Source organism: Zophobas morio, unplaced genomic scaffold (genome assembly GCF_036711695.1).
Source record: "Zophobas morio isolate AGI-343-1 ecotype UQ-CSIRO unplaced genomic scaffold, CSIRO_AGI_Zmor_V1 ptg000005l, whole genome shotgun sequence".
Classification (NCBI taxonomy): Eukaryota; Metazoa; Arthropoda; class Insecta; order Coleoptera; family Tenebrionidae; genus Zophobas; species Zophobas morio.
In genome coordinates, this window is record NW_026972110.1 from 2,764,613 (window position 1) to 2,792,037 (window position 27,425).

At 34.4% G+C, this 27,425-nt stretch overlaps 4 protein-coding genes across 7 annotated transcripts in view; 3 read left to right on the forward strand and 1 right to left on the reverse strand.

Annotated features, from left to right (window-relative positions):
* The first annotated feature begins 665 nt into the window (after positions 1-665).
* LOC135121587 (helix-loop-helix protein 13) lies at positions 666-12,991 on the forward strand. 4 transcript variants are annotated; one of them, XM_064045890.1, is made up of 5 exons: positions 666-1,199; positions 1,924-2,063; positions 12,230-12,362; positions 12,517-12,728; positions 12,789-12,991. In XM_064045890.1, exons 1-5 carry the CDS (start codon positions 1,150-1,152, stop codon positions 12,896-12,898), a joined length of 645 nt encoding a protein of 214 aa, XP_063901960.1. In that variant the 5' UTR covers positions 666-1,149; the 3' UTR covers positions 12,899-12,991. The 4 variants fall into 4 exon arrangements, with proteins under 4 accessions (XP_063901960.1, XP_063901966.1, XP_063901983.1 ...); XM_064045896.1 differs by having other exon boundaries at positions 12,520-12,728; XM_064045913.1 differs by having other exon boundaries at positions 12,230-12,341; positions 12,520-12,728.
* A 4,334-nt stretch (positions 12,992-17,325) lies between these two features.
* Positions 17,326-18,893, forward strand: LOC135146243 (DNA polymerase delta subunit 2-like). The gene is made up of 3 exons (XM_064078406.1): positions 17,326-17,804; positions 17,860-18,663; positions 18,744-18,893. Exons 1-3 carry the CDS (start codon positions 17,423-17,425, stop codon positions 18,860-18,862), a joined length of 1,305 nt encoding a protein of 434 aa, XP_063934476.1. The 5' UTR covers positions 17,326-17,422; the 3' UTR covers positions 18,863-18,893.
* An 885-nt stretch (positions 18,894-19,778) lies between these two features.
* Cno (canoe) overlaps positions 19,779-27,425 on the reverse strand; it is a 76,051-nt gene continuing 68,404 nt past the window's right edge. Inside the window, exons 15-17 of the mRNA XM_064045943.1 lie at positions 22,356-23,781; positions 22,005-22,301; positions 19,779-20,212 (exon numbers count right to left, since the gene is read on the reverse strand). Of these exons, the coding sequence (XP_063902013.1) occupies positions 19,889-20,212; positions 22,005-22,301; positions 22,356-23,781 (2,047 nt within the window). The 3' untranslated portion in view covers positions 19,779-19,888. The remainder of the gene's footprint in view (positions 20,213-22,004; positions 22,302-22,355; positions 23,782-27,425) is intronic.
* Positions 26,626-27,289, forward strand: LOC135121617 (probable NADH dehydrogenase [ubiquinone] 1 alpha subcomplex subunit 12). Its single transcript, XM_064045933.1, has one exon. The coding sequence runs from the start codon at positions 26,808-26,810 to the stop codon at positions 27,231-27,233; it is 426 nt and encodes a 141-aa protein (XP_063902003.1). The 5' UTR covers positions 26,626-26,807; the 3' UTR covers positions 27,234-27,289.

The window sequence follows — 27,425 nt, forward strand, 5'->3', positions numbered from 1 at the left end:
TTCAAATTTTTTCTAAGTGGCGATTCCCGTGCAAAAAAAAATTATTTTCCCTGTTTTCCTGCTTTTCTCTTGAAATTTTTCCAGAATTTTCTTTGCTATAAACCTCACGGAGCCCGAGACCTTTCCAACGAATGCAAAACCGTGGAAATCGGTTCGTGCGTTCTGGAGTTATAGCGTCAGGAAGGAAAACCCGACTTATTTTTATATATTAGATTTATTCTGTCACTTTGTTATAGAATGAAAACACATGCAAAACACATAAGAACAAGTGTTTCAAAATAAATATTCTACCTCAAGAGGGAGAATTTTTACTTTTTGTATTATTAAAAATTATTTCGGAATTATTACGTTCACTAATGGTCGTGGAGAAAAAAAATCCCTTATGACTATAATGAACGGTAGGTAAATCTTTTTTGTAAAAATTATATATCCACTTTTACGTCTATTAAAACATATTATAAAAAGATATAAAAAAGGGGCATTCAGTAATTTGAGAAAATGCCCCGACTGGTGTAAGTTTTGTAAAAACAAACTTAATAATTCATATTTTCAAATATCCAACGAATTTTTTTAAATGATAAATAAAGATGTAATGTATAATGATGGAAGTTCTTTACTTACAAAAAAAGTAAAAAAATGTTTGTCTGTAATTTAACAGTTAATTACTCATTGTAATTACTTATTTTAGAAAGACTTCTCATTCTACAAAAGAGAATGTCAAAAACAGAAATGCAATCATCAAAGAGTTTTGTCCTCCCTTACATAAAGAGTGCGCGATTTTGGCCAATGGCAAGGAACGTAATTTACGTTCTCGATGGGATTGGTTGCTTGAAGGGTTTACACCCACAAATCAATACTATATTCACTGGATAACGGTAAGCGAAAATGTTGTCTAGGGAATATTAACCATAAGAAATACAATCCCTTCATCATACCATGTTAATTTAAAGTATGTCGTGGTATTCTCGCCTTTAATGTCAATAACGATTGTGACTACATCAGCATGTCTTACACATTTTGCGTAGAGTGGTGATATTATAAATTGAGAATCCCCAGGGATACGTTCACAGTCAATGTAATTCTGTTATTAAGGATATATTGAAATCCTAATTTTATTTGTGAAAAGCGGTTAAAACAGTGAAACGGGACATGAGTAGCCGCGGTCAGTTACCAGACTCGTCTTCTTCACCTCCTATCAAGTAAGTTAAAGATTTCTTATTTTTCTTCAAAGATTTCTTGTGGTATTTTTTAAAAAAACTGTATTTGTTTGTATCCCTATTAACCATTAAACTTTTTAAAAGTGTAATATTTTTACTTTTTTTTTTAAATTATATTACTTTGACTTTTGCATTTTTAATAATTAACAGCAGATGATTTACTGACAAGTTATAAAAAAAGATTGTTTTATTTAAATAATCTTGTTTTCTAATTTTAATATGCATTTTGGTGTTAAACACGCTAAAGAAGCAACAACAAAATCAACACCTGGACAAAATTACTCATAAAACTAGTGAACTCAGAATGTTTTATTTATTTTTTAGTATTTTCAATAAGTATTATTTTGGCTAAATTATAGGTACGGATCTAGGTATTTATGATCCACTTATTTGGATAAAACATTTTTAGATTTAAAAAACTTATATGAAGAGATATTTTGTCAGTAAAAATGAAGAAATAATTTAGATCTTATTAGCTGTCAAATCAGGAGTTTATCAATCAATTTTAAATTTTAAGATCATAATTAGGTAGATATACGTTAGGTTGACAATATCAGTACCTAATCACATGTCATAATAAGTATTTATAGACGATATTTTGACAAACCAATTAGTGAACATTTTTTAACCATTTGTGTGTGCATTATATACTTTTCATATCATATTCATAAATTAAAATCTTTTTCAATACTATTGCTATTTTTAGTATGCAATTTGGGGGCTACAGTGCTGGAGAACTTTCAGAAGAAGAAGTGTCAGATCTACCGAGCTGTGCTTTTGCGTCTCGTCAAACTTCTAGCTCCAATCTGCAACATCATTACCTAACAACTCTACATCACAATTCAGGTTAGTATTTTTTGTTACAAATACGGGAACTAATTATTAGGTACTTACTTTCCGAGCGTAAGCTAAGAAAGTAGGATAGTAATCGAGTCCATCGGCCGAATTGCCACTTTCATATTTTCGCGACGTGTCATGATCCCTAAAGTAAGAAAAAAAAGGTCTCCCGTTTCCGTCTGTCTAGTGTGTATATCCATTTTTATTAAACACGTAATTTCCCAAACTACGTAACCAGTTGTTGGCAAATTTTGTATATATACATATTAGAGATTATCATGTAAATGGTTAAACGCTAACTAAAATTTGGCTATTCAAATTATCCCCACCACCAATCGGATGACGCTAAATTTCAAAATTTATAATTGTAAGTTTTTTTATCCAGATTTTTGGAAAAAAACTCAATATTGCATAAAAATATTTTGCAATTTGACTTTGAAACTGCAAAACCGAATGCTCTGAAATCCTGTAAATATGTTAAGGTTATCGTAATCATGGTAATATGCAAAATATTATGACTGCATGCTTGTGGTTTATTAACCTACTCATAGTTTTTAGAATTACGTATACAGGCTGACTCAAAAAATTAATGAAAGGGTCAATTTATTTTATTTATTAAACCAGAAACTGCACAACCAAATGCCTTCAAACCTTGCAGACGTTTTAAACTTTTCGTAATCCTGGTACTTTTTAATCAAAACATATCTGTTTATCCCCCTCAAAAATGATGACGTCATCTCAAAACTTTGCCGAATAAATCTTATCCAAAATGTGCTTATACCTACTACCTACTTGTGGGTTATAATTGCATTCAAAGTTTTTAAATTTCTTATACAGGGTGACTCATAAGTCATACAAATTTATGAATGTCAATTTGTTTTGCTGAAATCGGGAATGCTTCACGCCATTTTCCCGAAAATTTGGGAATACAATACTGTTATTTTTAGTATTACACTGCACCAATCCAAGTAGTCCTTGCAAAAATGTTGATACGTCATCACAAAATTGCGTAAAGTATAAACTCATTTAAAATATACGCGTAGCACGCTTCTTTACATTTACTTTAAAGTTATATACATATCTTTATTTCAACTTACATACAAATATGTATTGAGTTCTCATAAAAAAAATAAAATTTCTGGTGGTTCTGAGAAGTTTCTGGTGGTTCTGAGAAGGACCGATTTTTGGTAATGCTTCATGATGATCGACTTTTTATTCTGACGGATGTTTGGTCCTTATCACAACGATTCTACATTGTTTATTAGAACAAAAAAAAAGAGCAACTTAGAATGCTACTACCTTTTTATAAGAAATGATGAAACTGTTGTTTTCATCAAACCAAATGTGAGTGTTGTGACTGTAGAAAACAGCATTGCGAGTGAATCCTGCTTCATCCGTAAACAAAATGCACTGTAAAAAGTTAGGGCGTTCACGACACTGCAATAACAACCATTTGCAGTCAAATACACAACGATTTTATTCACCGATCAACGTAAGACTGGTGTCGAAAGTGAGGTCTGAAATTAATAAGTGGTTGTACGACGAATTACGGGCAGATTGGAAAAAAATTCTGAAGATTGATGCCTGTTGAGACTAGAGCTCAAGTCGAGAAAATCGAGAAACAAGTAAATAATAATAATAATAATATGGTTTATTTGCCCAACAGAAAATATTTTCCAATAATAGGACAAAATCATTCAACAATAAAGAATTCTACTCTATGACAATAACTTATTCTAAAATATTCTAAAATTATTCAACAAAAGAGTATTTCAAAATATAATAATATTAATAATAGCTTATTCTAATACAAATATTCAAATCCTGCAATTGAAATAAATAATATTAATATGAAACTAAAACTAAATTTTACTAATGGAAAATTTCTAGAATACATCTTTTAAACTCATGCAGTTTGCAATAAAATATGTCACAATCGGTTTCTCTTTCAAATTTACTAAGATAAAAGCTTATTACATACAAAGGGGCTTTTCTTCCTATGTTGGTACGAGGAGCTTTACAATAAAGTGTTGTTGAAAACCTACTATTTAACCTAGGAACCAGAAAATTAAGTTCTTTAAGGATTCGCTCACAAGTAATTTTACTGTTAACTGTCTTATACAAAAAAATTAGGGCGGCAGCAATTCTTCGACTGTGTAGGGATTTGAAATTAAAGTTTTGCAATAAAACTTGATGCGGATAATTTCTCTCAGGCCACACCTTTTCAGTCTTAAAATGTAAGTATTTTAAAAACTTTCGTTGGACACCTTCAAGCATTTGAATTTGATAAGAATAGTATGGGAACCAAGCCAAGGAGTTATATTCGAGGATGGGTCTGATGAGGGCGTTATATAAGTTGACGAAGACCTGGATATTACTAAATACTTTAAAATTTCTAACTACGAATCCCCACATTTTACTCGCTTTATTTACAATGTTACATACATGTTGCTTAAAGTTCATTTCAGAATCATAACAAATTCCAAGATCTTTAATTGATGTGACCCTTTGAATAACCATGCCTTGAAAATTATAGTCATATAGAAATATATTTTTACACAATGAAAATGTCATGATTTTACACTTATCCGTATTAATTGATAAGCAATTAGATGTACACCAGCTTCTAAATTTACTCACATCATTTTGAAGTAGTACAGAGTCGTTAACATTAGCAATTTCCCTAAAAATTTTTATATCATCCGCAAACATAAGTACTTGCGAGTTTGTTATGACTTCTATAGCATCATTAATATAAATTAAGAACAGCAAGGGTCCAAGTATGGACCCTTGTGGAACTCCAGAAGTCGCAACATAATATTTCGATTTATATCCATTATACAAAACAACGTTTTCACGGGATAACAAATAGGACGACATTAATTGCACTAATAAATAAGAAAACCCAAAATCTGACAATTTCTCTAGTAGTATCAGGTGATCTATTTTATCAAACGCCTTTGAAAGATCAATGTAAATTGCATCAAGCTGTTCTTTATTTTCTAATGTTGTAGTTGTTATTTGAGACATGCATGTCAAATTTGTTAAAGTGGATCTACCAGCTACGAAACCGTGTTGACTTGCAGAAATAGTACTTTTAATTTCAAAGTAAATCTGATTGTATAAGATACGTTCCAGGACCTTTGAAAAATTAGACAAAATGGAAATTGGGCGATAATTTTTCACATCAGAAAAATCTCCTGTTTTGAACACCGGCGTTACTCTAGCGATCTTCCACAATCTGGGGTAATGATGGTTATCAACACTTAAGGTAAATAAGTGACGTAGTGGAGCTAGCAGTGCAACAGAACAATCTTTAATTAAGAAACTAGGTATTTGGTCCATGCCCGCAACACAATTGTTTTTCAATTTACTAATAGCTTTTTTAATGTCATCCTCTGCAATTTTAACGTTAATGCATTTACTAGAACTATTTGAATTGGTTATTTTTGGTGTTAAATTCTTTGTAGATGAATTAAAAGTGGAATGAAAGTAGTGAGCGAAGGCGTTAACTATTTCACTAGGATCACTACATGTTTTATCATCTAAGTGTACTTCATTTGGAACTGATGAACGACCTTGCTTTTCTTTTGTAAACTTCCAAAAATATTTAGAATCCTTTAGAAGTGAATCCTGAGTTTTATTAATATGAGCATTAAAGTCTCTACGAATTAATTTCTTCACTGAGCATCGTATTAAGGAAAATTCATTGTAAGCCTGATTTGAACCTTCAAACTTCCACCGCTTAAAAAGTTTAAATTTATTTTTTAACATATCTCTAAGTTCTTTAGAGTACCAACTGGGATACTTATACATATTTACTACATTTAAAAAGAGGCACGTTTTTATCAAATGTTACATACAAGCGTTTATAAAAATGCTCACAAGCTTCCTCAACATCAGTTAGCTCATACAAAAATTTCCAATCAATGTCTAAGATATCCTGATATAACGATGGGAAGTTGGATTTTCTAAAATTGTACAGTTTTTCAGTTCTACATACAGGAAAACTAGGATATGACATCTGTTTAACCAAAACGTTAATATTCAGTGCAGGATGGTATACGTCCTCCTTTACTAAAGGACACGGATCATGAGTAACCACACACTTTTTAAAGCTACTAAAAACTAAATCAAGTAGGTTTCCATCAGAATTATAAACCGAGTTATATTGCGATAAGTTTAAAAGTCACATCAATCGATGAAGCAAGTTAGATTTAGAATTAGTATTATTTAAAAAGGCCGCTACATTAAAGTCACCGAATAAAAGTATATTCTGAAATTCTAGTGCAAAATTTCCAAAACAATCAATAAAGGAGTCAAAATCAGTAATTGAAATATCAGGAGGTATATACCTATACAACAAAAACATATATATTATTCTGAGGATAAATTAATTTACATCCAGTAATATCAATTAACGGAAACATTTTGAACATTGATAAATCTAAATTTTTAACCTTATGTTTTCCATTAATTACTAGAATGACATCACCGCCAGTTTGGCGTCCAGATCTAATAAAATCCCTGTCTGAACGAAAAACTTGATAATTTACTGGAGCAAATTCACTATCAGATGGCTATGCTCGCAGAAATGAAAAAAGAAATGGGTTCAGGAATGGAAAAAATGAATGGAAAAATGAAAAAAATGGACGAAAAAATGGACCCAAGAGATAAAGAAATGAAAGAAGAAATGAGCGCAAGAATCGAAAAAATAGATGAAAAGATGGACGCAAGAAACGAGAAAATGGACGCAAGGAACAAAGAAATGGACACAAGAATGGAAAGAATAGGCGAGAGAATGGAAGAAATGAATCAAAAAATGGATACGAGAGATGAAAAATTAAATGCAACAATAGAAGAGATGCACGAAAAAATAGACATGCAAAAAGATGACATAATCACCAGGCCAAGTGAAAAATTCCAAAAGGAAGTGAAAGCAAACAAGGATGAAATAGAAGAAATTAGAGAAGAAATGAAGGACGTAAAAACAAATCTGGAAAATATGGAAAATATTGTCGGACGAAACATGATGTTAATGGAAAACAACATGAAAATTATAGAAGATCGAATGGAGAACAAAATGGAGAAATTTGCAATGTTAATGAAAAATGCAGCAACGACTGGTTCAGGTTATGTGACGTCGGCCCTCAGAACGATTCAACCACCCACCAATGATAGTCAGACCCCTTGGTCATCGTACAAAAAGCAGTTTGAGGCAGCAGCGACAGCGAATCTTTGGGAAGAAGAGCAGAAGGGTACAGCCTTGGTAATAGCTTTGCGAGGTGCAGCGCTGGAGATACTCCAAACTCTCTCCGAAGAAGACAGGAACAGATACAGTGCCCTAACTGCTGCTCTGGAACTTCGATTTGGGGATGAACATCTGAGACAGGTTTTTGCGGCCCAAGTGAAGACAAGAACCCAGAAAGTTGTAGAATCCCTTCAAGAATTTGAAGCAGATGTCAAGAAACTGGTACGTCTTGCATACTCCGACGCACCACCAACTTTTCAAGAGAGACTGGCGACAGAAACTTTCGTAAATGGCATTCACGACGTTGAAGTTAAGAAGGTCATACAACTATCAAGGTATCAGACATCATCTGAAGCCTTGATTCGTGTGCTGGAAGTGGAGGTGGCGTACAATTCTTCAAGAATTTGCCACAAAGTCAGAGTGGTAAAACTGGAGGTGGAAGAAAATGACGGAATAAAGAAGATACTGGAAAAACTGTCACAACAAATGGATGGTATATCTCAAGGATTAAGGATTAGAGAATGGTATGGCTCGCAAGAGAAGCCTAGAATGCTGTAGATGTGGGCGCCAGAGACATGTCAGAGATTGTCGCGCTCGATCACCAGCTCCGGGGATAAGCACACAACAGGAATCTCCTCAACGGAATGTGCAAGAAAATTAAAAACAGTCAGTACTTTGGGGGATGTGCTGGCTGGTGTGAACAAGGCCCTCAGGGAAGTGCAGATAAGAAATTTCATCAGAGGCAGTAGTCCAACTATAATGGGAAAGATTAATGGAAATCCCGCTGCGATCACGATCGATACTGGAGCTGAGAACTCGTGGGAGCTAAAGACCTAGCGACTTCATCCGAAACAATCAGATTGAAGACAGTGACTGGACTAACTGGAGAGTCGGCGCCAATCATGGGCCAGGCAGAAGTAGAAATTTACATTGGTCAACAGAAGATAAGACATCGCGCTCTCGTGGCTGGCTTCAAAGATGACTTCATTCTGGTAATGGATTTGATTAGCCGCCATGGATTGATGGTCTATTCAGTGGAGAAAGTCCTACGTCTTGACAATGAACAGTTCATCCTGAATCAATGCAGTATTGAATCCAAGCCTATAAGATTGATCGCGTGCGAGAATGTGAAAGTCAGAGGGAATGCAGAAACGATTGTTTCAGTCAGAGCAAAAGTCAAACCCGGATTTGCCCTCGGCATTATTCAACCACTACATGCCCCCAAGAAGAATCTCGTGATTTCGAGTGCTTCAGTCAATACCGAAAATGACATACCTGTACGCGTCGCAAATGTTTTTCCCAAACCCCTGAACAATAAGAGTGGGGAGATTCTTGCCGTCTATGAACCAGTCACGAAGATAGTTCATCATAACGAAGGTCTTTCTGATAACACTGATGAAGAAAGAAAAAAGTAACGTAGAAACCAAGAAGGACAGTTACCCGCTTCCACGAATTGATGACACGCTCACAACATTATCAGGATCTGCCTGGTTTTCCACATTAGACGTAAAAAGTAGCTACAGGCAAGTTGGTATTCATCCAAAAGATAAGGAAAAGACCGCTTTTTCTGCCGGGAGTGGTTTGTATCAGTTTACCGTAATGCCTTTTAGACTCTGTAACGCTCCGGCTACTTTTGAGACCCTGATGTAGATGGTATTACCAGGGCTAACATGGAAAACATGTTTGGTTTATTTAGACGACATCATGGTAGTGGGAAAGACATTTGAGGAGCACTTGACCAACCTAGAAGAAGTATTTAGTCGAATGAAGGAGGCAGATTTAAAACTGAATCCGAAGAAATGCCTCCTCGTCCAAAAAAAGTCAAATTTCTGGGACACACCTACTGTTTCGGCAAACGGGATCAAAACTACCGAAACGAAAATTAGGGCAATTCGCGATTGAAGAGATAAGCACGAAGTCGGGAGTTTCTTGGGATTGTGCACGTACTATAGAAGGTTTGTCAACGGGTTTGCTGATATTGTTGCTCCTCTGCACAGACTGACGGATTTGAAGTCTCAGTTTAATTGGACTGCTGAATGTGAGACAGTCTTCAAAAGATTGAAGAATACACTATGCTCTAGTGCTATTCTGTCCTACGCTCAATCCTCGGGAATATTCATCTTGGACACGCAAGCAACATCGAAATAGGTGCCGTATTGTCACAGGGGCAGGACAAAGAAGAAAAAGTCGTCAAGTACTTCAGCAGCGTACTTTCCAAACCCGAGAAGAACTACAGTGTTACGAGGAAGAAGTTGCTGGCAATTGTCAGGGCTGTAGAACACCTTCCATAAGTATCTCTAATTCTCTATGGACGCGAATTCCTGATTAGAACCGATCACGCAGCCCTCACACGGCTCCTTCCGATGAAGAATCCCGAGGGACAAGTGGCTAGATGGCTTGAACGACTCCAACAGTATCACTTCAAAATTCGACACAGGGCTGGTAAGCTACACAATAATGCGAAATCTTTGTCGAGAAGACCGTGTAAGAACTGCAAACACTACAAGATCGAGCAGCGTAAAACGTCGTTCAACTGTGGCAAGACAGCATTCGTAGAAGATGAAGAATGGGATACAGCACAGCTTAGAAAGACCATGAGGAGGACGTTGATATCGGGCCGTTGCTCAAACGGAAAGAAAATGGGGCAGAACGGCCAGCTTGGTCGGAAATATCAGACGAGTCATCCTCTTTCAAGGCGTTATGGGCTCAGTGGGACTCTCTGCTTGACGAAAATGGATTGCTTAAGCGAGCTTGAGAGACCGCATGGGAAACATACCACCATGCAGTTGGTGGTTTTGGCCATTAGAACCAAGGAAGTACTTAGAGAAATGCACAACGGTGGTTTTGGTGCTCATTTTGGAATCATCAAGAAGCTTTCTATTGCTACGGTGTTAGGTAAGCAAAGTTCGTCGGTTGGAGGAGACAGGGGACCGGACTAGCTACAGATAGGGTGGGTAGGTATCGGGAACAGCGCCACTGCCTGTCAAGAATTGTTCCTGTACCTCCAGCGCTTAGCAAACGACGACTCCACAAGCAGACGTATGACTAAAACTAAATTAACTTCACTATCTGGACCTGATCGCTTCGTGGCGAAGGTCGTAACCAGACGACAACAAAAAAAAAAAAACACTGCTCAAGTTAAAATAGAATAAAAGCGGTTTAATTTGGAAAGAAAAAGATTTGCACTGCGAACTTAAATAAAATGGTGGAGTGAACTTCAATAAATTATGGCATAATTCAATGAAATGAATGACACGAATTTGGGTTCCCAACGGCGTTAATCAACAAGATTTCGTAGAATCGCTAGTACATCGGAGGGACTACCTTTCCGCCATTTGATTGGCCAATCGAATATCCGAAACGATAGTTTCCTACCCTAGTACTACTTATCTGTACGCCGAGGCGTTCTATTAACTTAGCAGTCCTTCCTTCTGCTTTTTGCTTTTTGAGCAATAAAAAACATGATCAAAGGCAATTATGGATTTTTGAAAATTTGTCTTTGATCCTTGCATTTTCAACTCAAACTTTCAAATTGACGCTACTCTGACAAGATGAAAATTCTTCAGGCGTGCTTTTGATACTTCTGTGCTTATTTACTGATTTGGAAGTTTTTAAGCGATATTTGGTTTTCTCATACTTGTAAATCTATTGCAAATGTTTGTTGTTAGCAGGTATTATAGAAGCATAATGGTTTATGGGAAGAAGAACCAAAGTCAACTTGCTTTAATATAGCCATGCTTTCTTCACCAAGTCCTTTTACGAATAACCTTTTTGAAGAAGGCGGAGTCGTGTTACACTCTTTGAGTGCTGGAATTTTTTACCACTCATGCACGATAACACTTTCACGTTTCTGATACGCCACAAACACCAAAAAATATAAAAATTGCTGACGCATTTCACCGTTGGCATTACCCATATTACCCAATTTATAATCTATTATTATTACGTTTGGCCAGACAGTGATTTGAAAATATTGTCAGTGACCGTAAGGATAAAGTAGGGCCTAATTGGGGATTTGTGAAGTAAGCTTGTAAAGATTGTAAACAAACATATATTGAGCAAACAAAAAAATCAATCGCCACGTAATTCAAAGAGAACTTGGCTCACCCTACATTTGAAAAGTTTGAAAAATCAAGTGTAGTTAACCATATTTTTGAAAATGACCACAGAATAGACGAAAACTGTTTAAAATTATTAAGCCAACTACATTCACGAAAGTCCAGAAATATTAAAAAGAGAAATGAGGCAATGAATCTGGATCACCGGTCTATTCAGAACTCGTCCCTCTACGCCCTTATGAAGTCAGATTAGTCAGAGAATGGGCGTGGGAAGCGTACGATTAGATAAGTTATAAATTAGTGTAGCTGTAATTTTCACCTTACTTTAAACTTGTTTAGATAATGCCAACGTGGTTAACGAACCGCGTCAGCAATTTTTGTCCTCTTTCGGTGTTTGTGGGGTATAATAAACAAGATATTTGGTTGACACATGTTAAAAGTCGGTCAGTTTTAAAGTTGACGTAGTTATGCACACTCTTTGAGTGTTTTCTTGCAAATGCTTTTAAAAATAGGTAAAACCGGTTCACATAGGTAAACGAGTACACTATGCTTGACCTTTTTGGAGACATTTACCTAAAAATGTACAAGTTTTGACAAGTGTTTGCCGTCTTTACCACAATATTAAGGTATATTACACCTTCAAAATATTTTCAACAGACAGGCAATTAAACAGACATGTCAAAACACAGAAACAGCAAACCTGCATTTTCGCATTCTATAAGTTGTGAAGTGCTAAAAAATAAGCATGAAACTGGATATATGTTAAAGTGACCCTTTCTATTTATGACTAACAATTCATAGTCAATGACAGTGACAATGTTCCAAGTTTTAAATTATTAATTTTCTAACAACTCATATACTTTCAGACAATAATCAATGCGGAGGCAGTACTTTAACAAATTCCGACTACTACGGAACGTCTCCATACAGAGTCCAAAGGCACGCAGCCAACATCAGGGAACGGAAACGGATGCTGAGGTCTGCTATTGGACCCACCGGGTACACCCGTCTTGATATGTGGCTTGCTTGCTATTTGTTCTGTATTTACGTAGGTGATTTTGATTTTTTTGTTAGTTGTTTTTGTGTAGTAGCTTGTCAATTTTGGTTTAAAAGTAATCTATCGTTTTATTTCCTAATTGACATCGGTTTGTAGCAGTATCAACTCTGCATTCGACGAGCTGCGTATGCATGTTCCCACTTTTCCTTACGAGAAACGTCTCAGCAAGATTGATACTCTCAGATTAGCTATAGCCTATATAGCTTTGCTTAGAGAAGTTCTGACAGCTGACTGTGATCCACTAACATACGTAGAAAGGTGTTTAAGAGGGGAAATTAAAGCAGACAGAGCTAACTGGAATACAAGTGGTAATTTAAAAAATACTTAATTGTGCTATGAATTAAAAATTATTCGTATGCTTTTTGCAGATCTTACAGCTAGATTATCTTGGATCAACTGGGAAAATCTTGGAGTGAGTCCTAACAGACGCAGCGCTCTCACTTCTCTAGCACTGTCTTCAGATAATATTAATCATTAATTATGTTTTCTAGTTTTCATATGTTATGTGCAATACTAAAATAATAATTAGTATTTGTTGTTGTTTCAAATATTATCTGTTATTAAAAAATGTACCCCAAACACATGTTTATTTTTGCACCGAAATGGAGAAATTCATAACTTTAGATACAAATAACACAATACAGAAATAGATGTTTAAGAATCATCGATGGATATGAAAAAGTTACAATTGTAACATGCGTTTTATTTCAGGTATTAATAATACAAAAAAAAAATCAGATTGTCTTCGAGGAACAAAAATAAAATTGTTTAATAATTTTACGGAGCAGAAGTATATATTAATTTTAAGATGCAGTTGCTGAAGTATATATATATGCTAAAATGTAATCGGCATCTATGGTAGTTTCGAAAATAATTTTTTCAAAAATACTTAGCAACAGATATGGACGCATAACAGGTAGGTGAAAACAGGGAAACATGCATTTTCGTATCTTTCGAGTCGCTTCTCTTCTTTTTCTTCGCGTTGTAGCTTTCTTTATTTGTGAGAGGTAAATGTCCAACACTCATGCCAACTTTCCGGCAATGTGGATGTGTTATTAGTCTATCTTCTATTCTTAACGATTTGTCTTCATTTATATTGTCTTTAAAAGACGTTTTGTGGCTGTGGTTTCTGCTCAGGTTTCTCCTACGTACGTCATTATTGGTCTTACAGATGTTTCCTCCCATTGTTATATACGTTTGATATTTATTTTACTGAATATTATCTTTTAGGTACCCTGGACACTGTAGTAACTCTGGCTCTGTTGGTGTTCCAGCATTTCTCTTATACTTCTGTTACTTGTGAATTGTGATGTCTACTCCGAGAGGTATTTAAATTTCGTAACTTAACTTGTTACTGTTGAATTTCTTTGCCGTTAATTCAAATTTATATAGCAATCTTTGCAGATCATTTTTTTCTTCTGTTATTATTAGCACGGCATCGTCAGCGCAGCAAAAATGTCAAATAAGTCTTCAAGTACTGAAAAAAATTATTCTCACAAGAATTACATGAACTGCCTCATGCGATTTAAGACAAACATTTTTTATGAAATTAAAAAGTTTTAGTATACGAAGTAAATGATTTTAATTTAACAAAGTAATTGTATTCGAAAATTTGATTCAGATAAGTATTTTTGCTTTTGTTTTTTGATTAAGAAAACTGCCAGTTCAAAACTGAGAACTAGAACTAGGACGAGAACTTTCGTACCTACATAGTATGGCAATGTGTAAAAAACACTGATATTTCCATTTTACATGTGATCAAATAAAAATTTTCTCTTTGGATCTCATTTTTTTTGCAAATTTGTGTGAAAATTAACTCGTAGCTGTTGCTTTTGGAAAATTACACTCGTCTCCTTCGTCGACCAGTGTGATTTTCGTCGCAACAGCTACTCGGTAATTTGTGTCACAAATTTTGTCAGAAAAAATCAGACCACTTGTTATATTATATTTGAAAAAAAGTAAAACACAATTTACAAAATACTTATGTATATACCAAAAACTTTCAGATACAAAGAAATAGAAATACTTAGAAGTGCAGATACATAAAGCATCGAGATAGAATGGGAGGAGGGAAGATAGTTTGAAAAAGCGTCGGGTAAACATAGTAAAATTTTTCTCATTATCTCCTTCGACAACAACTACAAAGCGTCCAGGTTTATTGATCTTAGGATCAGGAATATGTGCTATTAGAATGTTATCTTGATCTTCAATGTCATCGAGTTGTATTCTTGATAATTCGTAGGATCGACAGGATCAAGGCACGCCAAAAATAAGAGGAACACATTAATTTAAAGCATCAACCCATTATAATCACTTTCATCAATACGAATTCCTTGTCGGAAAGCATTTTGATTTTCGTTTTAGTTAAGCAAGTGGTTTACAAAACTGGCTTACATATCTATCTAAATTTTGCTTCAACCACCTTACTGCTTTCAGCATAGATACAGTAATTGCTCCAAAGATTTGTAAATTTAATTTTTTCGTAAAATAAGCGAGAAATACATTGTATGTGAGTGAAGCCACTTTTAATTCCACACCAGCCTTCGAAGATTTTTAATGCCTTTTCATATCGCTCTTTTGATTTGGACGGTAATAGATCTTGGGGTCCGTTAACTTGGCAACACCGAATTAATGAATTTTACTTCAAAAGGTAGTACTTCGTTGTTTTAACCTTGCACCATCAATTAAAAAGCTAGCACCATCTAATTATTGAAATAAAATCCTTTTGGTTTCCGGGGGAGAGGGTGGAGAGACAAGCTCTCGGACATTATTTTTTAATAGTCTGTGAAAAGTTGTTCTAAATAGTTTAGACCTAGCACCAACTAGCACCATTAATTTCATAGCTAGTACCACTCTGCAAATATAAAAAAAAAATAACAAAAACAAAAACCGACCTCTATTTTTCTCTTTAATAGTAAAAATCAACAGATTAATAGTTTGGAGCTAGTACTTTTATTAATTAAATAAAGTCATATAATAAAGCGTTATATTTTCGGGTAAGGGGGGGGGGCTAAGTTAATGATAAACCCCCAATATAATTTAACGACAACAAAAAATAAGTTACCATCCAATAGTTTAGTTTAGAGTTAGCGCCAGATAGCACCATTAAGCAAACTAAATAAAATAGTTTTTAGTTATTTACAAAACATAATTGCCAACAGTGGCCGGAAATAAACCTTTTTGGGGAATTAATGCATTACAAATATTATCAATTATTTATAAAAAAGTAATGTTTTCTGCATGGATTTTTAATGCGAGCAGATTAGGTACATTTTAATTCACGTCACAAGTCCGGGAACACATATTTTACAGTATGAGTGAGACCAGAGGTGAGACGTTCAAAACTCGAAACTTATACTGTAAAAAGTCTTCTCGGACGTATGTCGTTATGTATTTTGTTTCATACTGCCACGAATTTTATTTAAATAAAGTTTTGCAATTAAATATTTTGACAACTGGGAGAAGAATTTTAATCTTGTCACTTTTTTACACTTCTAGCAATGACTTTTTAGCAAAATTAATGTTGAATAGTGGATTTCAACAGTGGCGGCTCGTGACCTTTTGAAATGGGAGGACACAATTTGATTAATGAGTTAAATTTGAAGATATAAAACAGGTTGTTATTACCAATTAATAGACGAAATTGTGTGTCGGAAATAAATACAAAAATACATTCAACAAAAGTAAAAAAGGATTTATCCACATACCTTTTTGCCTTCGTCAAAATTTTACGTCGATGGCATCTAAAAGTTCATTTTGGACAGTTTTAGACGTCCCTTTAAAAACCGTTGCTTCTTTCAAATGATCTGATAAAGCAGAGTCCAATTCAGCCATAAAATCAATCAGACCTCGAAGTATATCTGGATTTTGTGGTTCCCCACTTTCGTCATGTCCACGTAAAGCAAGTTCAAACACCCCACAAAATTTTATGCACATTATCAATCGGCATAATATATGGCGATTTTTGTCAACCCTTGCGTTATGTGCCCGAATATTATTAATGTAGGCTGTGTGGAGTTGTTTCCGAATGTCTGTATTACCGACAAGATTATCCAAGAATATTTATCATACCTGTTTTACGTCCATCTCGCGCAGCATGAAAATTAAAACGCGCGATGGAGTTACTCCTGCTCAGCACTGTCAGAACGGGACGGCAGTCCCTTTGAATGAGGCGGCTAGGACGTGTGGTTTTCATGGCAACGGTGGAAACAAAACGTCTAAATCAGCCATGATTCGATCTCTGTGCTCGGCTTTTATCAGCAATAACATATCATATTTTAAAATAAATAAAAAGCAATTTAAAATTGCTTATACAGAGTGACTGAATGAGTCAGTTTATTTTATTGATTAAATCGGGAACGGCCCACTCCATTTTCCCGAAAATTTAGAAATACAATGTTGTTGTTATTATTTTTTTTGCATCTATCCAAAGTGATATATTATTATGTGTCTTTGCAAAAATGTTGATGACGTCATCACAAAATTTTGTTAAGGGAAAACTCATTTAAAACCTACGCGCAGAACGCTTCTTTAATTTTTTTATTGTGTTTCAGCGGTGAGGGAAATTCTGTCGAAATAACATTCGACCAATTTTTGCTTTTACGACATTATGATAGTGTTTTGGTTGTATTTTTAAATAACGGTGCTTTTCCAAAAATTATTAAGCACCACCTCTCTATATACAACTCTCACTATCTCTATATACAACTGTAGTAAAAAATACGATCTGGCATGCAAGTACTTACAGATTTGTTGTGTTGGAATCTGGAAAGGAGAGCATAAGGAGAGTTCTTTAATATTAATAATAGTAAAAATAAATTTCTCATATTCTTGGAGTTTTATTCTAATTTATGTTGGCCGGTTGGCGTTCCTGTTCTTATATTTTGCGCGCGTAAACTTGTTTGACAAGTAAACCTCAACTTCCCAAAAGAAACATAACCTAAACACCGCAAGATTTTTGTATGTTATTTATATTTTAAATGTTGTAGTAGTGTTTAAAACAATGCCACAAAGTTCAGAACGATTATCACTAGATTATATAAACCTCTCACAGAAGTGGTCGGAGGCAGTACCAAATTATAATAAACAGTATTTTAATATTTATATTGTTCGGTTAAAAGAAATGACGAAGTTACTAGAGCATCGAATTGAAAAGAAATGGGGCAAAACATATCCAGTGTGTAAATTGCATAAGTTATCAGAAGAAAAACACGCAAAATGTGTTGTACTTGGTACTATTTTTAAAAATCAGAAGTTAAAACCGTCTATATTGAAACAGTTGGCTGAAGGAAATCAGCTTGTGCCACAACCCATCATTACGCATTTTACAGATAAATCCGACCAACTTTACATTGAAGATGAACTACAAAGATACCTTTTAGTTAGTATGTGGTAAAGGGTAACATATGTGAACTGTTGTAAATATTATTTATTATGTAGGTTGCCTCCAGTGTGATAGCTTGGTTACGGGAATTTCCTGTGCTCTCCTTGGTACTGGAGATGATAAAGGTAGATTCGTAGTGGAAGATTATGTCTTTGCAGGATTCAGAGAACAAGTCCCAAGACCACTTTTTGAAGATTCGGCCTATGTAGTATTTATAAGTGGTCTAGACTTAATTAATAGTGCAAAATTTGCAATTAATTTACAACTTCTGATACATTGGATTTCTGGACTTGTTGGTGACCTAAGTGGCATAGAAACGTCGAGAATTACACGTGTCATTATAACAGGCAATAGCGTTAGAAATACACCTGAACCTGTGAAACCATCAATATCTTTGTTGTCTAGACTACCTGACTCTAATGAAACCTTTGAAGCTGTGAAATTGTTGGACAAGTTTTTGCTACAGTTAGGTCAAACAATAGATGTAGATGTGATGCCTGGGACACATGATCCTTCAAACCACATTTTACCGCAAAAACCTATGCACTATTGTATGTTTCCTGAGGCATCAGTATATAAATCAGTGAATCAAGTTTCTAATCCCTATTATTACTCCGTTGGTGGAATTAAGATATTGGGAACATCTGGACAACCTGTGGATGACATTACAAAATTTTCAGAGATAACTGATCCATTGGAAGGTTTAGAATATTGTTTAAAGTGGAATCACATAGCTCCAACAGCTCCTGATACCCTCGGGTGCTTCCCTTTCTATGAATCTGACCCATTTATAATTGATGACTGTCCACATGTTTTCTTTGCAGGAAATCAAAAAGAATTTTCAAGTCGTGAATGCATAGGTAAGTTTTTATTATATCAAGATGAGAACTGTTATTTCAACAACTAGAATAAAATTTCTGATAACATTTACTTGTTTTAGGTGAAGATGGTCAAAAAGTCACTTTAATCAGTGTACCAAAGTTCAGTGAAACTTTGCAAGCTTGTATTTTAGATCTGAAATCTTTACATTGTCATCCAATTACTTTTCAAACGTCTTAAATATATATTTTCTTTGTATATTTTAAACAAATTGCTTTATTTTTTATCATTTACTCCTGGTGATCCTTTTTATTGTAAAATGTGTGCCAGTAATTTTAATTGTCACAATTTTTCTCCACAAACCGCGCGTTATGGCGCGACTTGTTTTAAAGGTGAGAATTGCCAGCTGCTTGCTTTTCCATTAAGTGGAATTTAACTTCACTTGCTAGATAGAGTAGTCCATTAGAGCACAAAGTAAATATACGTGGTAACACTTGTTAACTGAATTCACTGAAGAAAAAAAACCTAATGTTTATAATATATCATTTATTAATATTACATAAAATAAAGAAATAAAACAATAAATTTTGACTATATTATTTTAAATATATGACAATCTAATGAATTCTTTTTCTACTTCAAATGACAAATTTACATATTTTATATACACTACGTCATAAAATCTCAATAAATGAACATACATATTGCTTCTAATAAAGAAATTAAGATTGCATTCTTGAAAAAAGCTGAGAAGTGTGAAGGAATGTAGAGATAATTTGAAAATATGTATGTGTATGTATAATATTGGTCCTTATGTGCAAGTATTGCTTTTACAATATCATGGTTATTCTACATTCTAGGAAAATAATTTATATATAAAATGACGAAAATAGGATCTATAAAATATTTTACAATATATATTTCAATAAAGTTCTATATCAAACAAAAACCATTATCTCTCTCTAATAATTGAATCACGTTGTAAGCCACTACGTTTGAAAATCAAGACATTCAGTAGATCTTAAATAATTAGTCGTTGTACACGCACATGTCAGCTGCAGGTTGGACGGTACAATTAGATATGCAAGATAAATTAGCAGACTTGTATATAATTTGATGGGATTACATTATACAATAACGAGATATAAGAATCCACTAAGAGTATCTTGTATATTTGGTCATTTTGGTCAAAATATAATTAATATACGGTTTTTAAAATCTATCACACATTTAACAAGTAAAACTCACTAGAATGAGTAACAAAGATTAATGAACAAGTCCCGAACTTGGTGATCCCAAATTGTCAATTTCTCTTTGTGCCCTGCTTATTTTGCTTTTGTCTTTTGGAGTTTCTTGTTCGCCTGTTTCCATCGCAAACATTTTCATTTTTTCCTTAAAAGAAAGCTTCTCAGGAACCGCTGGCATTGTTAAATTTTTTTGTTGCGCCTGTTCGGCTAGTCTTCTTGCTCTGGGATCCCTATATACTTCCTGAGCTCCAATCACTCCCGGGGTGGCCGTTGAAACACCTGGAGAAGCATCAGTTGGTGTTGTAGGAGAGGCAAGCATTGATTCGGCCTGACGAATAAAACTCTAAAAAAAACGTAAAAGAACGTGTTTAATAACAGTAATTATATTAAGCCGGCAATATATTACAGGTGAAATAATCGTGTAAATATTGGTCTAAAACTATTGAAATAGAACCTCCCTCACCGCAAAAGTACAATAAAACTAACAGTTTCTTATATGGGTAATTATAAAATATGATTTTGAAAATTTTATTCGTTTTAAAAGTTAAAGTAAAGATATGTGGAGCGTTACAGGCAAAGAGGCATAAGCTAAGAGTTTTTCACAATAAAATTTTGTAACGACGTCTTCAACTTTTTAACATAAAATTTTAAACATGTTGTCAACCTGACAAAACAAATCATAAACATTAATAGTTACTCAGTATTTGCAGATGCAAGCGACAAAAAACCCAGGCTCAGTGTCTTTTTGAATTTACATTTTCAGCAAATGGATAATAAATAAAAGTCGTTTCACTGTGTAATGCTTCTCTGTGCTCAAACCCACGTGTCACCCTTACATGTCAAGTATTGAAAATGAAAGAAAATACGGGGAGTTACCTGAAACATATTTTTTTATTATGAAGGAAATTCCTTCCTAGAGTATACCAAAAACATGGTCTAAGACTATTTAGACACAACTTCCCTCGCTCCTGAAGTACAGTAAAACAAATCCAGCTTTTTCGAAAAATTGTAAGATTTAATTTTGCTAATTTTATTTTTCTTTAGGATTAACCCCTATAAGTTGAAATAAAGTTATGTATGTAATCTTAAGGTAAAGGTACAGAAGCTTGCTATGGTTCATTAATTTTTTTTTTAGTCACCTGTGGAAGCAATTCCAAAAAATATGAATGCAATGATAAATCAAAGTATAGGCTGAGTATTTTTAGGGGGCATCATTAATTTTTTGGGGGGGATAAACCGATTTGATTAAAAATTTACCAAGTTTATGGTACCTGTAAAACATCTGCAAGATTTCAGCATATTCGTTTTACAATTTCAAAATTAAGTTGCAAAATGTTATTATAAAATTTTGATTTTTTTCCAAAAGTCTTGAGGTTTCGCGTAAAAACTCAACACTGATACATGTACTAAGTTTCAAAACAGTTAATTCAGTAGTTTTTATGATACATAATGAAATATTGTTCTACAATTTGAATTGTTTTCTCAAAAATTTGCACAGGTAAACCTTTTAAAAATTTGACTATATTGATAAGTCGTAAGTGGTACAAGCATATTTTACACGGTTGATATAGTTTTTTAAAGGGATGGACAAGTTTGTATAGAAATTATATTATGAACTATGCATAATTTTGTCCGCTTTTTTTATAAAATTAAGAAGTATAATCACACTTCTGACATGCCATCACTATTTTTTTGAGATAAATAGATACATTTTAATTCCCTATTTACGATAACCTTAAACCGTTTGCAAGATTTCACTTTTCAGAGCGTTCAGTTTTGTATGTCCTAAGGTGAATTTTCTGATTTTCTTAAATGTAAAAAATAAAGATGAATGTGAATTAATCAACCACAGGATATTACATAACCTTTAAAGAGTCTTTACGTAACAACATTTTGACTAAAAAAAAAAAGTATTGGTGGGCAAAAAAAACAAGTTCTGATTTTCGTTTAGCCATCTACACGATACTCCTCAAAGTTAATGTAAAATTCCATAACAAAAAGACGTCAGAAAACGGAAACCGAGATCGATATTTTCGTGTTGTTCAAATAGTAAAACATTGAGAAAAGTTGAAATTAATCTTTCGTCAAACGAGATGTTGATAGTCGAGAAATAAAGTTACTATTTTCTTACTTACATTCGGATCTTCTCGTATTGTTTCCTCTATTTGTAGCGTATTTGGAGGAGGTTGTGGAGTGGCTGCAGATGTATCAAAAGAGACCCTTTTTGTATTTTCTTTAACTCTCATGGACATTACTGCAAAACTAGAACCTCTTTCAGGTGGTGGAGGTGCAACAGGTTCTGGTGGTGGTGGTTGGATATGTGCAGTAGTCGGAACTCCTGGCTTCAAAATCGACGTCGGAGGAGTTTCCTGCTTACTGACAGGTACAGTATTTGGAGCTGCAGGCTGAGTCATACTAGGACTTGGACTTTCCTGCAAACAAATGAGTTAATTGTATTGTACGTAAAGATGACGCAATTACCTTACCTTTTCAGTATCGTCGTCATCTTGCTCGGCAGCTTCCATAGCTCTCCTTTGAAACTCCCTTTCCAGTTGCAACACTCTCAATTGTTCTTCTTGCTGAGGCGTCCTCTGCGGTAAGGCTAACAATTCTCTAATCTGTTGTTCCTGCCACTGTCTTGAAGCTTCCCGTCTAGCTTCCGCTTGTCGTTCCTGTTCTTCTCTGGCCCAAGGATCCCTTGGAGTTTTCGTAGACGTGACAGTCGATGTTGGATAGAATGCCATTTTTGGAGGATCTTGACTACTGGCGGAATATAAGGGATGAGTGCTGGTTGGTGGTAATTCTGGGGGTTCGTCCGGTTTCTTCGCAGGTTTAGGCGCAACCGGTGGAGATTTATACGTTGGAGAGGTTGGCGTATTTACTTGAGGGTTTGATGCAGGATAATATTGATTTTGTTGATGATAATTTGGATAGCTTTGTTGTGAATACTGTTGGTTTAAATTGAGGTTTTGCATACTTTGTGTATTTTGAGCCATCTGCATATTGTAATTTGGAGAATAAGGCGCATTATTATAGTATTGTTGATGTTGGTAATATATTTGATTATTTGGCGAGTGTTGATATGTTTGATTCTGTGGCTGATGGGAAGGACCTCCTATTCTACTTTGTTTCTTTCTGTTTAAAATTTCTGCATTATCCACCATTTTCTGAGATCTTACATTGTTAGCCATACGCATGTCTAATTCTTCTTCATCTTTCATTCGATATAACGGTATTTCCACCTTGCTACTTTCGTGCGCTCTGATATTTCCACTACTGGCGTATCTCATCATATCACTATTCTGGTGGTTGACTGGATGCTTTAGCATGTCGTCACTTTTTGATATTCTCATTTCCCCTTGTCTATTTATATCTTCTTGCACTCGATTTGGCTCTGGTATTCGCGCATTGTTCGTGCTCAAGTATCTCATGATATCCTCATGACGAGAACTTTGTGATTGTCTTACGACATCTTCTCGTAACAAACCTCCTCCAATGTTATTATACCGACTTTCGTCCTGCCTTTGACCATTCATGTAATTGGGTGCGGTATTGTGTAACGGGCCACCGTAAGAATTGTTACTTTCCTTCATTGTCTGAGAGTGATAAGGTGGCGAATTGTACGTTCTGTTATGATCCTCCGCTCGTGGATGGTAATTGGTATTCGGGTAATTCTGTCCAGGGTAATTTTGAGGATGATGTTGATTAACGCTAGGGTATGAGCCGGACCTACTGTCGTCACCATGTAATTTATGTGTCGACGGGGGACTCTTCAAATTCGGAATTGATTGATGCAAATTGGAACGAGATGCATTCACAGTCATCGGAGGCGGATAATACGCTGATGCTGGCCGTTGTGAATTTGCTACGGATGATTGTAGAGAGTTTTGAGAACTTCGGAGGGCGGAAGTTCTGGAAAGTGAGAACAAAAATTTATACGTGACTAGCGTACAAATTGCACTTTACTGTGTATATTACATAAGTATGTAGCCAAAAACGTGGCAAATTTCGAAAAAAAAAAAAAGAAGAATAATATATTTCAAAAGTGGTGGTCAGGCTTTTGCTGTTTACTGCCACTAGAACAAGTTAACTAAGCTTACCAGACATTTAGAGCCGGTTGAACAAATTAATAAATATCGACTTCAGGTGTGTCTTAAGAGAGAAACGAGTAAAGTCAATGTGCTAAGACAAACCGAAAATAATAATTTTCTTGTTTAGCAGTCCTAACATAGATAAAATTGAGGTACGTATAACAATGGGAATTAAACAGTTACATTTGTCAAAAAAATTAGCCTTCAATATAAAAAGAATAATATTAGGACAGTGTTAACAATAAGTTTACTGTAAAAAATATTTTACTATGGGCTCTTGCTTAATAATAATTGTTTGCTATTTACAAGATCTATTTTTTGTTCGTTAGTGCAGATGGTCCTGGTACCAAAATTAATTACTGTAGTAAGTAATTCAACTAAATCTCGACGATTAAAGATGCATTTGATTTAATGAAAAAATGTTGAATTTTAAAACACTGTCAATAAATCTCAATTGAAGATAAATGATAAGTTAATTTGATACAGTTCCTACTTTTGGAATGACGATTGTTACTTGGAAATGAATGATGACAACTGTGTTAGTCAGGGGAAAATTCACATCAAAACGCTTTTAAATATTTGTTACCGAATTAGTTTTGAAACATAATACAGTGAACGAAATCCATATCTTCTTTTAACTGTTTTATCCTAGGTTGTTAGGCTTTATTAGGGTCACGAACGAAAAGCTGTATTTGAAAATTTCAAGAAATATGGAAGTTATAGAATGATATCACTACAACCTCTGCAATATTGAATTGTGTAACTAGATACTAATATTATATTATAAATACAAATAATTTGCGATTATTCTTGAAAAAATATATAAACGTGTAAAATTTAAAGACTCACTGCAACTAACGGTGACAGTATAAATTTAATGTGCCGGTTGTTAATTTAATTAGATTTTAAATAAAATAATTTTCCAATTATGATAGTCGCGGCAATTACACTTTTTTAAGTTTAAAACTAATTTTACGAAAAATCATATTAATGACCTGGCCTGACGTGAGCTGACTTGAAAAAGATTTTCAATGTTACTTTAAAAGAGGAAAGGATCCAGCCAGGCAGACAGATGTATTGCAGCCCACTTTGACAAAGTCGTAAAAATTACCATAAATTGAATAGTAATTAAGTTATAACACCACTATATTTTCCATCATATTTCACACCTGATTCATAGAACCTTTGTTCCTTCCAGAAAAACAATCGGATGTAAATAGTCATTACTATAATCCTATCTTATCTTTCAAGTGAAAGACTCAACAACAAACCCACGTGATCAGCGCGTGCTCAACTGCCCATTGGTCGATAAATTTGGGGGAGCAGAATTTAAAATTTCTCTACAGTGTAAAACGGGCTAGATAGTAGTAGCAGTAATCTTACGCGCACTCGTCTCCAGAATGCATTACGCAGGTTTCACATGATCACTGACTCTTTCGTTTGAACAGAGTATAGGTTGCTTAATGGTGGTGGCTTCCAAGTCAATGTTCATCATTTGGCCGTTTCTAGTCCAATGTATATACTAAGTAAAAACAACACCAAAAAAAAAAAAAAAATGGAATTGATTACTCTCTAATTTCCAGGGTTAACCTTGGTAGTCTACAAAATATCTCACTTGCTATTAATTTGTGTTGTTTCGTTATCAAGGATATTTTTAGTGTGACCTGATTAATTGCATACAAAATGATAAAACGAAAATATAAAATCATCCTGTAAAATTAGTTCTTATTTAGCAAATTTTCCATTAAGTATTAATGAAAACTTAAGACATAATTGAACCACAACAGACATCATGTAACAACTTTTGTGACTGAAGTTCCAATTAGGAACTCTGCTGTTTTTCTCAATTCTATTGTACGCAACAACGACGAAAAAAGATAGCTTGTTCGGCCAGCGCCATCTTCAGGATATACTTTTTGCAGAAGAGCATTGAAATGAAATGGAATCACCATAAATAACTCAGTTTTTGTTTCGTTTTGAATAAAATCCAAAAACAGATCAACTTTTATTTTTAAGGGGACACATTTTGAGCGGCAGTTGAGTATCCATTTTTCTCCTGATCTGTAGCTTTTTTGAGTACCTTTAGTGAATGGTTGACATAACCATACTGCGTTCCACTTTGAGTTGGCAGTGTAGAAAATCCATAAGCAAGACAATACTACCGATTTCTGAAGTCTTCCGATTTTTATGTAAGTATTACTCCTACAATTTTGTTGAAGTCGATTTTTTTCTTGAATTTTAATATTCATTACCTACTTCCAGCTTTGCTTTAGTTTTTTAACGGTAGTAGTACAAATAAACAGTGCTGTTTCTAACACTGCAATAGATAATTATTGCATGTCTTTAAATTTCTTTTAAAAAAATATTTCCTTGCCACCTGCACGACAGGTGTTTGGAAATTTTCAGCAAACGAGATTTTTTATTACTATAGTTAACACCCTGAAATTATTTTTGAAAAATTAAATAATCAATAACAAGAACAAGTTAGAAGAATAAATATTTGCCACTTTTTTAAATTTTTATACGATTCACTTGTACTCAAAATATGAAAGAATATATCTAATTTCCTGCATATGCTCTTTTCAACTGGTCGACCAATAATGATATCAACTTAAGAAAAATGTTGCTTAGATAACCAAAATATACTTAACCAAGTTTCACTACCTACGTTTGGCAAAAATGTAACCCAAATTTGTTACCCCTGATTTTAACCAACACTGAAATACTGGACCCTATTATTCGTTTTAATAGAAAGTATTAAAATATAATAAAATACTAAAGTAAAAAAAGTAGAAAATAAATTTGACATGATTGACGTTTGTGCAATTTAAATCAAATTGTGGCACTATGGCCAAATACTTCGGCATAGATAAAGTTCTCTCTGTTCCAAACATCATTAAAGAAAATGGGGGCCTCATGGCTTCCCTGTATAAATTATATAGAATGGATACGTTAAAAGTCGGAGAATGCGTCGGAATCGACAAATACGGTAATAAATACTACGAGAGTAAGCGATTTTTCCTATGTCGTAACCGCTGGGTGGAGTATGCACCATATTATAAGATGGAGTACGATGGTAGTCAAATTCCAGCGGAATGGCATGGTTGGTTCCACAACAGAACTGAATGTATCCCAGATCAGGAGCCTTTTAGACCGAACTACAAGTGGATGGCCGACCATACTGAGAACATGACGGGAACTGTAGGTCAGTACATGCCTTACTCAACGACTCGGCCAAAAATAGAACCCTGGATTCCACAGAAGAAGTGTTAATATTTTAAAATAAAAATTGTATGTGGTCAAAATAAATAACATCAATTTTTTTGTTATTTCAGTGTTTGCAAAAAAATGTTTAAATCATTCAACGGGAATTTGAAACAATCAGATAAAATTGATAAAATTCCAATCCACGCAATAAGATTAGAATGTCATTCTAAAGATGGCAATTTTTTTTCCCTGAAGACA

Excerpts from the sequence above, each read along its gene's own strand:
- LOC135121617 (XM_064045933.1), top strand. The coding sequence starts at position 26,808 with ATGGCCAAATACTTCGGCATAGATAAAGTTCTCTCTGTTCCAAACATC.
- LOC135121587 (XM_064045890.1), top strand. The coding sequence starts at position 1,150 with ATGAGTAGCCGCGGTCAGTTACCAGACTCGTCTTCTTCACCTCCTATC. Across the intron at positions 1,200-1,923 it reads TCTTCTTCACCTCCTATCAA|TATGCAATTTGGGGGCTACA; the intron begins GTAAGTTAAAGA and ends TGCTATTTTTAG. Across the intron at positions 12,363-12,516 it reads TCTGCTATTGGACCCACCGG|CAGTATCAACTCTGCATTCG; the intron begins GTACACCCGTCT and ends ATCGGTTTGTAG.
- LOC135146243 (XM_064078406.1), top strand. The coding sequence starts at position 17,423 with ATGCCACAAAGTTCAGAACGATTATCACTAGATTATATAAACCTCTCA. Across the intron at positions 17,805-17,859 it reads ACAAAGATACCTTTTAGTTA|GTTGCCTCCAGTGTGATAGC; the intron begins GTATGTGGTAAA and ends TTTATTATGTAG. Across the intron at positions 18,664-18,743 it reads TTCAAGTCGTGAATGCATAG|GTGAAGATGGTCAAAAAGTC; the intron begins GTAAGTTTTTAT and ends TACTTGTTTTAG.